Below are 12,278 nucleotides of genomic sequence, written 5' to 3'. Positions count from 1 at the left end.
TGTGTGTGATTCCCGCCCCCCCTTACTTATTTTTGTTGCAATTAGTAACATTTTGTAAGTATACCAGACAGTTTTTCCCTGACGAGCCTTTCTTCTTGTCAGCTGTGAGTCTGGTCTCATTTACATGAAGAGCGATTCAAAGTGTTTGGTATACAAAGATGGAAGGATGGGAAATCTGAGGCCCTGCAATTATTGTTGGACTCTTAACTCCCATCTGCCCCAGCCAGCATGGCCAGTAGTCAGGGGTGGTTGGTTTCTTTAATTGTGATAATTTATTTAGACCAGGGTTTCCCAAACGTGGGTCTTTAGCTGTTTTTGAACTACAACTCCCATCATCCCTAGTTAGCAGGACCAGTGGTCAGGATGATGGGAATTGTAGTCCAAAAGCAGCTGGAGACCCAAGTTTGGGAAACCCTGATCTAGACCATTTCAGTGGCAACTTACCGTATTTTTCCATCTATAAGACGACCCCATGTATAAGACGCCCCATATTTTTGGGGACTCCAATTTAAGAAAATGGGGAGAGATGGCCCCCATGCATAAGACGCCCCCAAATTTTGGACATTATTTTTTAGGGGGAAAAACTAGGGGGGAAAACATGGAAAAATACGGTACATTTCTCTTTCTCTCTCTCTCTCTCTCTCTCTCTCTCTCACACACACACACACCCCTACCTATATCTCCAAGCGGTTTACAACATACTATAAATTGAAACATGAAATGAAACATTAAAATATATCAGTGTGAAGCATTACAAATGAAACTAGAGTACAAAATACAACAAAGACCCACATTTAAAGCAGCATTATTAACAAGAAAATAAACTGTTATCTGAAACATATACTGTATATTTTTAAAAAATGTGAATAAGACTCAAACTTAGAAATGTAATAAAAACCCCCACATCATTAGTGGTTAAACAAAATAATTAAGGTAGAAGCCGTACCCCCACTAACCCCCCCCCCACTCAATAACATCTCCCAAACACATCCTTAGCACTCTCCCTCATACAAAATTCACTCTCAACTATTTGTATCCACCATACTCATAATTGAGGGGTGGTGTGTCCTGTTTCACTGCTTGAGGTGAAATGGGAAGGGCCACCTTGCCCTGCCTCTGCTACCTACCATACCTCTTGCTGCCGGCACTGCTGCTCTGTGGTGCCTTGTTGCACAGTTCTCCTGTTCGGATTTTAAATATACTTCAACTGAGAAAATGCACGCTCAGCTGAGCAATTTGTGACCATTAATGTTAAAAATCTGGCAATGGAAAATTTCTGTGGTGTCCCCCTTCCCTTGACGCCCCTAAGCACATGCTCATTTTGCTTAATGGTTAATCCAGCCCTGTTTATGCCACAATAAATTGGTTAGTCATTAAGGTGCTACAAGTCTCCCGTTTTGTTGCACTAGATGAACATGGCTCTGGAAAACGTTACTGGTAAAAACATAAGACTGATTCCTTGAAATTTGGATAGGCTTTTAAAAAAAAAAAAAATGAATGTGCAAATTTACTTTCTCACATTACTTTAATCTCCATGACATTTAAATAATTCCTCGCTTTTAGTGGCTTTTGTCTCCAGAGAGCTTTAGACAAATTAACTAATTCACAATGGATTCTAGGCTTATTCAGAATGGCGTCACCTTGGCCAAAGTCACTGTAGTAGTGTTACTGGAAGCCATTAACACCAGCTGACAGAGACCATAATTTATTTTTTGCTTCTGCCTCCACAGAGAGTGGTGTTTGCTTCGCAGAAAATAATACAGTTAATCTTGCACATTTCTGCCAAACCTATCAGTTTTTGGTGCTGCTGCCAGTTTTGACTTTCAGCTTCTAATCTAGAGGGATCGTTTGAATAATTTAGTCAGGAAATCCAGTGCTCTTGTTGGTCTTCCATCAAGCCGTGCTTGATAGAATCTGGTTTGCAGCATAGCACTCAGGGTCTTGGTCAGAACCTTTCTGTCTTCTGCTCTGCACTGTCTGTGGGACACAAGATCTGGCGCCAAGGGTTCCAAGAGAGCAAATGGAGGAAAACAATGTTTTCTTGCTCAAGTCCTGTGAACCAGGCCTGCCCCCTGCACTGGTATTGTACTACAGACCCTACAAGTGTTCCTATTTTCCAGGGAAAGTCCAGATTTACAGAAGCCATCCCAGTTTCTGATTTTATCCCGGAATGCCCCGCTTTCCCTTAGGACGTCCCTATTTTCATCTGAGAAATGGAAGGAATGGAATTATCTGAACCCTGAGCCATCTGAACGCAGCCCTTTATAGGCATTTTTTTATGTTTAATGTTTTATTATGTTTTTATATATGCTGGAAGCAACCCAGAGCGACTGAGGCAACCCAGTCAGATGGGTGGGGTATAAATAGTAAAATTATGATTACTGATGAATAGGACGTCCCTATTTGTTCTAGAGAAGTCTCATGCACAAAACAAAGTCCCGTTGACTTTACTGAATCTTACCTTGCTTAATACAGTTGTGATTAGGAATGAAGGTCCTGTTCTTGTTTCTATAACAATCTGAGTGCCCAGAGTGCTGCAGGAATTATAAATAATTACAATCTTATCTGGATTAAAGTCAGATGAATAGGGGAAACAGAAGTTCTGTAGATCCTTAACATTTAAGCCTGTGGTTAAACTGTACTGGATACAATTTTAAAGGCAGTGAAGACACCTAGAGTCCACTGAGTATGGCTGATTGTCTCTCCTGCGTAAAACTGCACATTGTACAAAACTGAAAATGTGTTCACTCGTACAGCTGAATTAATTGTCCTGTCATGCAACAGTAAGCTGGGGCAGATGCGCCTTCTGTTTATTTGCTTGAGTGTTTCGGTTCTTTGTTTTTGCTTTGATGCTGCGCTCCCAGCAGTGGCACAGAGGAAAAAACCTCATCCACATCCTTTAGTGCTGCGAGCTGATCTCTCTCCCCTTGCACCAGGGTAGCAGCAGGAGCCATGGGAAATTATGTAGAAGCTCTGGGGGGGGGGAGCCCTTGTGCAGCACATGCTTTCCCCGAAGGCTTTTAGAGGCTGTGAAAGGAGTGGAGGAGGAGTGTGCATGGTGTCAGCTTAACACTGCAAGAGCAGTAGTTTGCACTGGAGCAGAATGGAATGGAAACCGAGGTATCAGGGCCCCGAGGTATGTGATGTCCTGCTTCAGACTACAGAAATTGGGTTGTTCTATTTTTGAAATCTCTCCTCAAATGTTAAAACCTGAAAAACAGAAAAGCAGCACAATGAACAGTTGGCTGAGCTGAAAGCTGTGCACCTGGATAGGCTAGGTTATTGGTTTGTTTGTTGTCGTTTGGCAGGGAACATTCAGAAATGTGTCTTATCGTGTGGTACAGCCCACACAAATCTAACTCCCTTTTTCTGCTGCAAGTGAGATTTCAGGCAGAGATCAGAGGAAAGAAGGATTCCAGTAGAGCTTCTTGCACAGTAAAGTTTCCTGCAGGTCCCCCCCAAATGCAAATTCTTCCTGCATTGCTATCCACTTGCCTCTTCTCATCTCACCTTTTAGTTTGAAACTGGCTCAAAACACACAACGCCCCACCTTCATTATTTGATTTGTTTGTGTGAAGATAGCCAGTGTAAGGATTTATCAGGGACAGGTACTGAAATATAGTACAGGTCTTGAGTAAAGCAGCCTAGTAGGAAAATCTTGTAGGAAGTAACTAACTGGGGTGGGGGGTGGGGACTTTATCCTGGGAAAATAATTGCATTACTCATAAACACGTTTAGAATTGACTTTCATTTAACTTAACCAACAGCCATCGTCCAAAACATATTAACAGTGAAATAAGTACTATTAATTTCACTGAAATAGCGATGCAGTCTTTAGCAACTTAATCAGTCCAATTATTAGAAACTAAGCTTAATTCTAGTTAATCAGGAAAAGAATAATTACCCTTTTGTGATTTAGAAGGTTGCTGCAAATTGAGCGAAGGAATATGGAGGCAAAACAGAAAATAACCACTGTGTTTCCTAATTATATAGTGGTACCTTGGGTTACATAAGCTTCAGGTTACAGACTCTTCAGGTTACAGACTCTTCAGGTTACAGACTCCGCTAACCCAGAAATAGTACCTTGGGTTAAGAACTTTGCTTCAGGATGAGAACAGAAATCGTGCGGCGGCACGGGAGCAGTGGGAGGCCCCATTAGTTAAAGTGGTGCTTCAGGTTAAGAACAGGTTAAGAATGGACCTCCAGAACGAATTAAGTTCTTAACCAGAGGTACCACGGTACTGTAACAGTGATCTGGAAAAAGGTTTCAGCAGCAGCATTAACATATTAATATGTGATATATTTCATATCACAGCTGAAGTGTATAGGGCTTTTGCTGCTTGAGGTGAAAGACAAAATGGTGCTCCCTCCCCATGCTATATACAGAAGCTGACTGGACTGGCAGCTGAATCTTACTGTAATACTTGTGATGGGATATTTATTTTTTATTATTCTTTATTAAATTTGTATACCACCCTATACGCATAGTTCTCAAGGGGTTCACAACATAAAATCACAATATGAAAAACACTAAATACATAATAAAAAAATTAAAAAGGAAACCCAGTAATCCCCACACCACTGTACCTGAGGTAGAGGGCCAGATTAGGGGGCCCAGGAGAAACCCTGTGGCCCAAGGGGAATGGCTGAGAGTTCAGGAGGAAGAGCCACCTGAAGCAGTTATCTCACTCTGCCGAATGGTATTGCTGGCCCTGCTGAAGAACACCAAATATTTGGGAGAATAAAAACCATACTGTTATTCATTCTAGTTATCTGAGAAATCATCAGTTAAACAAACTATTTTCACTCAAGATTCTCCCAAATTGGCCCACTGAAACGAAATGTAATCAAAAAGTTGTGTATTACTGAAGGGAGGTAGTTTGGGGTTTTTTATCAGCTTAGTTGTGAATTGACTGATTTGTCCAATGATCCTTTCCCTTGCTCACCCACACACTTGCCTGTGAAAGCAGCAAGCATAAATTGAGGATATACTGGGATGGTTTACATTTTTCAAGTAACATTTTATTTATTTCAGATTTGTGTCAAAATGTAATGGCTTCTCAAGAACTCATAACTCTCTCGCAGAAAACACATCTGCTAAGGGCTCAGTCTAGGTTTAGTACAGTCAGACCTCTTGTTACGTTTGCTTCATGATACAGTGGCACCTCGGGTTAAGTACTTAATTTGTTCCGGAGGTCCGTTCTTAACCTGCAAATGTTCTTAACCTGAAGCACCACTTTAGCTAATGCGGCCTCCCGCTGCTGCCGCGCAGCCAGAGCACGATTTCTGTTCTCACCCTGAAGCAAAGTTCTTAACCCGAGGTACTATTTCTGGGTTAGCGGAGTCTGCAACCTGAAGCGTACCTAACTCGAGGTACCACTGTACGTTTTTTCAGGTTGCGTCCTGCGGCGACCCGAAAGTACCGGAAAGCATTACTTCCAGGTTTCGCCACTCGTGCATGCACAGATGAACAAAATGATGTCACGCACATGTGCAGAAGCAGCGAATTGCGACCCGCGTGTGCACAGATGCGGGTTGCGTTCCTTTCTGGTTGCGAACGGGGCTCCAGAACGGATCCCGTTAGCAACCAGAGGTACCACTGTATTCATTGTCACAGTCCCAATAGTAAGGTCCAGCCCATTGCTCACTCCAGGTCTGGTGTCTGCTTCCAGCGTGGTGTAGTGGTTAAGAGCAGTAGACTCGTAATCTGGTGAACCGGGTTTGCGTCTCCGCTCCCCCACATGCAGCTGCTGGGTGACCTTGGGCTAGTCACACTTCTCTGAAGTCTCAGCCCCACTCACCTCACAGTGTGTTTGTTGTGGGGGAAGAAGGGAAAGGAGAATGTTAGCCACTTTGAGACTCCTTCGGGTAGTGATAAAGTGGGATATCAAATCCAAACTCTTCTTCTTCTTTTTCCACCAAAATCCTGTGGCACAGAAGGTGTTAATTCCTTATCAGTCCCATTTTAAAGCTTACAAAGGATGGGGATGAATCAAGGGTAATGGAAGGGTGGTTACAAATGGGGGGGGGGGGGGAATTATTTACATCCTTGTTTAAGGTAAGCTGACCTTGGCAAGGAGCAAGGGTTTTTGGTGATGGCAATGGGGCTATGGAATGACTTCTTGGACGCTTATTAAAGTGCATCCCTGATAAATGAATTTGTGAGCTGAATTTGTGAGCCGTTTGGACTTTTTTCTTGTTTGAAAATTTGTTTTTATTACTGATGGTTGCTATGATTTTAACTGCGGTTGTAAGCCACCTTGTGCTGCTATAGGATATACATATTTTTAAGTAAATAAAGAGTAACTTGGTTCTGACTCCATGTCTTACCTAGTGACCAGAACAGGCTCATACTAACCATTAGAAATCCATATTTGTCATGGCAAGCAAGCACAAACAAAGCAGTGTTTCAGAGTTGGCTGACATCTTGCCGTCCACTAGGTTTTTCCTTTCTACTTCGCCTGCAGAAAAGGTTGACTCTTTGCTGTGCAACACGTTTTGTTGGGATTCGCTGTGCAACACGTTTAGTTGGGATTTAGTCATTAGAAATTTTCAGGAAATAAATCAACATTTTCCAAGGTGGACCGTTCAAGAGGAATAAATATTACTTTCCCCTCATGTGTCAGGTGAGGTCTGTTTAAAAAGAGTCAGTCATAGCAGAAAGCTTATTGACAGTGTCAAGTCAGTTTCCTGTTGCGGTAAAAATGTCGAATTCAGCCTTGGAAATATTTGGGAAAGGGATTGAAAACAAAACTTCCAAGAGTTATTGCGCCTTTGAAGAGATTTGTGGAAATACATACAAAGCCCTAGATGACAACACCATGCCAAGCCACATTTGGAATATAAGTATATCTTATCGTGCTAGACTCTGTGCATTCACAGTGCCTCTGAACATTGCCTGTTCTCTCTAGTTACATAGGATACACAGGATTTGCTGTCAAAACTGGTTTCTAAACAATCACCATTGGCAGCCGGTCCCCCTTCCCCTTCTTCTCTGCCTAGCTGTCAGTTTTGCTGACACTGCTATTCATCTGAATGTAGAAAACGGCGGCAGACAAAATGCCAGGTTAATTGAACCGCATTGGGTGACATAGACATACCCCATGCATCTTCTAAGGATCTTTTCATGTGACAACTTTTTATCACCTGAATTTTTAGAACAGGAAGGTGAACAGGGTGCGCCTCAGAGGAAGGCTGGTGCTAGGGTGGTAGCTTTGATCCTGCAAGTTCATTTGAACTGGAAACAATTGGAATGCAGATCCACTGTATCATTTGAAGGTGATAGTAAAGCTGATTCTGTAATGTGACACTTGCAAATTATTTCTGCCTGGAAGTGCGCCTAGAAATGGCTGTGCCACAGAAATGACAGACAGTTTCTAGTTGCGGTGATAGTTTCAGTTCTTCCTGAAGGATCTTCCAGCTTCAATCTGTAATATCTGGGAGCTGGTTCAGACAGCAATGTTAACTGTCCACATTTGTTTGTAGGTAATGGCCATGCCCATGGTTGTGCTTGTGTTGCTTCCAGCTTCTGTTGTGATTGTCCAGGATTACTTGGTCCACACATTCTGTCTGCCTTCATGAGCATAAATGTGGGGATATTTAAGACTGCTCACACAGGCAATTATTATTTCATCTATGCTGCCTATCTGGGATTAAATGGTGGTGGGAATATCTTGTCCCACTAATTTTGGGAGAAAGAAGTGATTGTTTGAGGTTGCACCATAATTCATGCAAAGTTCATGTAGGGCAAACAACAGGTTACCAGTGCTGTGGGTGTGTGGTTTTCAAACATAAAAATTATACAGTAGAAAGAGTTAAACTATCCCTCTACCTAGTCCTGATTTTAGTTGGGGGGGGGGGGTCTTCTTTCCTGATACCAATGTTTTGAAAGAAACTTGGGAAATCTTAGTCATGGATCTCACATATATTTAAACCATAACTGGGATTCTAAGTAACAAGGCTGCCTTTGCAGCCCAAAGGAAACTGTGCATTATCTTTGGGGTCACTTGCAATAGAAAACTCAGCTGCGAATTTTCTATAAGTTGTTCTTTCAAGCAATTCGCCCCCCCCCCCCCCCCATTTCTGAAAAGCACAGTTTTGGGGGAAATAATTGAATACTGAAAGGGCATTGGGGGGGAGGGTTGAGCACCTCCTCTCACCTACTGGTTCATCTCTGCAAGTCGCCCCCTCAGTCCCCACAATATGGTTATGAAGGAATCATAGGATTGGAAAATGCATGTTTCCAACATTTTGTCTTGTTTGGCCTTTTGATATAAGAATTGGTGCTCCTCACCTTTGCTTTTAAGTCAGGCTGTTTGTCTGCTACACAGATAGCATGGCTATCTCCTTAGATCTCCAGAGTTAGAAAGTAGCCTGTAAAGTATAACTTGAAATCTCATATCCAAGCTTTAAACTCTTGTACCCAGGCAGCTCTTTGACAAAATTCTAAACATTTGTTTTCAAATTTAAATCTGCAGTGAGGGAGAGATTTCATAGATTGCTGAATGAATGAATGAATGAATGGTTGAATTAATGAATGAAATCTACTTGTTCACAGCCAATGGAAGTCACAATATGCACTTTGTTTTAACTTATTTGCTGTGCAGAGCGCTTGCAGTTCTTACTCTCACCAACTCTCTGAATTAGGTCACTCCTTATTACGGTGTCTAATTAATGCAGGCACTTTGGAACAAAAGAATTATTATGTGTTTACACATGGGGACATGAAGTTCAGGCTTTGTCAAACCCATCCTCTGAGTCCAGAGTCCTTGGCTTTAGGTAAATGGTCAATCCACGTCTCTCCAGCCCATATTAAGACTCTGTACACATTAGCAGCTTGAAATGCGATGAGCTCATCCCACCCCTGACCTCCCGCTGTGTTTCAAGTTGGATTCTTACATTGCTGTACTCGATGTCCCTTACCTGACTCTCCTGCACATGTGCAATGCCTGACTGAACTGTACACACCTCAGCTTAATTGGGGCTTCCATTTTCTAGCTGGTTTCAGGGAAAGCATACCAGACAGATGCAGGATACATATGGATTGTGGCTAACATAACAAAGCCTAACACTTTATCTAGGAGGTGATACTGCAGTTCATTGAGGTCAATGTGCAAGAAAGTTGTGAGATCCAATTGTCCCCCACAACTGAAATCATTTCAGTCACAGTGCAAAAGGTTTCTTCTTTTGCAATATTTTATATATTGAAACACACTTGTCAACTTCCACCTCTTTTCTAGCTATGCAATACCACCACCAACTTCCCTTAAAAAGGCATACATTGAAACACCTTTATGAGCTAGGGGACTCATCAGTCACAAGTCCAGTTATGCATAACTTGTAGCCAACCATACTGTAGGACATATATTTTTCATCATCCCTCAGTTGAAAATAGGTGTATTTTGCTTTGCATTATGTGAAAAAAAGTTCACTTATACTGAGGGGCTAGAGAGTCAGATGCTAGAATTATGGGGTATCTGTTAGCTGACATCCACTGCCATAGAATTTTATAAAGAGGAAAGATCACCTAGAAAATCTTGAAAGTTACTTCATCCCACTTTGCAGAGCAAATTTATTTTAGCTCAACCTAATCACCAGACTCTCCTTACTAGAGGGAAAGTGAGGTGTGTGCAGGCACCACAAGAAACTGCCTTCTTCTCAACCCTTCAGCCCTCCGAGAGAAGAAGCAGAACACTACTAAGTCATGTTCCAGCGTAAGCTGTCTTCTGCTGGAGAACCTATGTGAAAACTTGGTGGGGAAAACATACCTAACGTTTTCTGCATTCTGTACCCGGTTATCAGGTAGAAGCTTATTCCGCGCTCACACTCTCCTATTGCTGTTGCTGGTGTTTCAGAACGGATCCCTTGGACAGAGGCGGTTGGCGGGTATGTCCAAGGCCAAGGTTTCCCCAAGGTTGTAAATCAGCGCACAGGTAATTTCTGCCGCCTCGAGCCAATCGGACGCCCCGACCAAAGCGCCCAGCCAATGGACGGTCCCCGGGATGCAGGACTGCGATGAGGCTAGCGTGGCCAATCCGAAGCGGCCTCGGCTCCTGGCGCTCGCCCACCTCCTCCTATTCTGAGGCGGTGGGGAGGGCGCTTCAGCTGGTGGTGGGAGGGAAAGCGGAGGAGAGGTGGGGGGAAGCTTGGCAGCGCCGGAGCCAGACGAGAAGGCGGGCTGTGGTGGTGCCTCCTGCTCTTGCCGCGGCTGCCCTCTTCTTCCTCCTCCTCTTCCCCTCTCTCGCTCACCCCAACATGGCAGGGCTGGGCAGCAGCGGCGGCGGCGGCGCCTCCGCCTTCGGGCGCTGCACGCACGCCTTGGTGCGGGCTCTGCCCGAGTCCCTGTGCCAGCAGGCGCTGAGGCGCGAGAAGGGCAAGGAGGTGGACTTGGCGCGCGCCGAGCGCGAGCACCAGCTCTACGTCGGGGTGCTGAAGAGCAAGCTGGGGCTGCAGGTGCTCGAGCTGCCCGCCGACGAGAGCCTGCCCGACTGCGTCTTCGTCGAGGACGTGGCCGTCGTGTGCGAGGAGACGGCTCTCCTCACGCGCCCGGGCGCGCCCAGCAGGAGGAAAGAGGTACCGGGGCGGGGCGCGCTGTGAGGGGGCGACTGAGGAGGGAGGGAGGGAGCGGGAGGGGGCGCCTGCCCCTCTCTCTCTCTCTCCGTATATGTGTGAGTGTGACTCCCCCACCGCCACCTCTAGGGCGGGGGCCGCTGCAACTTCCCACCGTGGCCAAAGGAGTGTGGAGAGCGGGAAAGCGGGTTGGGTGGGAGAAGAAGCGCCTTGGTGGGCAGCATCTTGGGATGGGCCGCAGAGCGTTGGCAGGCTGCGCTTTCCTCTCAGCCGGACCTGAAGGGGAAGGTCGGGGTGGGAAGCGCGCCCTGCGCGGAGCGAGGGGCTCCTGGGCGCAGCAGGCTGCCGCCGCCGCCCCGCGCGCTGGGTGTGGGGAGTGCGGTACTGTAAGGCGTGGCCGGCTGTGCTGGGAGGAGGGAGAGATGCTGGAGGAAGAAGATGCTCAGCACCAAGGCATCCTCCTCTCTCGTTCCTCGTGAACTCTGAAGCCTTCCCATCCTCGCCCGTCTTTCACCAAGCCAGCACAATATTGCAGATTGGGAGAAAACTAGATCTGAATGAGGGTTTTTTGGGGGTGGGGGCATGAATCAGTTTTCAGTCGTGGGGCACACAGATGCGTTCTGGCAGGGTGCTTGCTTTAGAAATAATTGGCTGGACTGAAACGATAATCTCATTCCTTTCTTTGTGTCTTCTACCCTGCCCGCAATTTTAGAAGAGACAGCTTTTTAAAAAAATAAATAAATGGGCAGGTTCTTTTCAGAAGTAGTAATGGCTCCAAATGAAACCACAGCAGGTTTCTTTTTAATGAAGCCAGATCAAGAGTGATGCTTATCACGTTTGCCAGGAATAATTAGAAACAACAACCACAGGAAACTTCACAGGTGCAAGGAATAAAAGGTACACTTCCATGCACTGTGGAAAAGTTGGTCATGAATATTGCTTGAAGATATATCTTTGTATTCCAAGTAGGTTATTTAAAGCACAGGTGCATGTGCCTTTGGAAGAACAGCAGAATGTAGAAGACATCTTTCACATTGATGTATAGGCATCTTTGTGGGGAGCGAAGTATCCCCATTCACTTCATTAGGTGAATAGTTGCTTAGCCTTCCACACCAGTATATATTTCCTTTTGGTGTTTCTTCCTAAAAATCTGTAGCTTGGTTCAGTTTTCCCAACAGGTTTCATGCCACTGGTAATTTAAATGGCATCTTACAGCACAAGTCACCACATGATTACTTTGGAGAGAGTCCCATTGTGTTCAGTGGGTCTTGCTCTCAGGTGAGTGCAGGGCTTCCATGCTCTGCTCTCTTTCAGGTGAGAGATCACAAAGTCTCAGACATTTCTTTCTGTTGCAAAAAGACTCTGATAGAAATTGAATTTATCCTGGACAAAGTGGTGAATTCCACATGTAAACATTCAACATTCCATGCCTAAGTTCCATCCGTTTTTATTTAGGGCACAATCCAAACTCGCACATGCACATCGTGCTGCCAGGGCTTTGCAAAGCGGCAGAGCTATTGCTGCATCTGCAGCTCTACAGCTCACACAACCAGCAGCAGAAGGTCAGGGGCAAGATGACCAAGCCTGATGTGGACCTGATAGCATTGCCCAATTGTGGTGAGACTGGCTTGGGAATCCAGTGGATCCTGGGCCAGCTCAGTCCCATCTCTCCCCACCTTTGAAATGTCCCGTTTTGGGGTCTTTTGCCC

General features: G+C 45.0%; 1 protein-coding gene across 5 annotated transcripts in view; it reads left to right on the top strand.

The window, feature by feature from the left end:
* Positions 1–12,278, top strand: part of DDAH1 (dimethylarginine dimethylaminohydrolase 1) — a 123,071-nt gene that overhangs the window by 52,691 nt on the left and 58,102 nt on the right. The window contains exon 1 of one of the 5 annotated variants that reach the window (XM_081008765.1): positions 10,106–10,572. The exons of the other annotated variants lie outside the window; for them this stretch is intronic. Coding sequence (XP_080864891.1) covers positions 10,255–10,572 — 318 coding nt within the window. The 5' untranslated portion in view covers positions 10,106–10,254. Of the gene's footprint in view, positions 1–10,105; positions 10,573–12,278 lie in introns of those variants that run through there. 5 annotated transcript variants of the gene reach the window in all.

Source organism: Podarcis pityusensis (assembly GCF_964106645.2).
Source record: "Podarcis pityusensis genome assembly, chromosome: 6".
Lineage (NCBI taxonomy): Eukaryota > Metazoa > Chordata > Lepidosauria > Squamata > Lacertidae > Podarcis > Podarcis pityusensis.
Note: the sequence above shows the minus strand (reverse complement) of the source record. Positions and strands in the feature narration are given on the sequence as shown.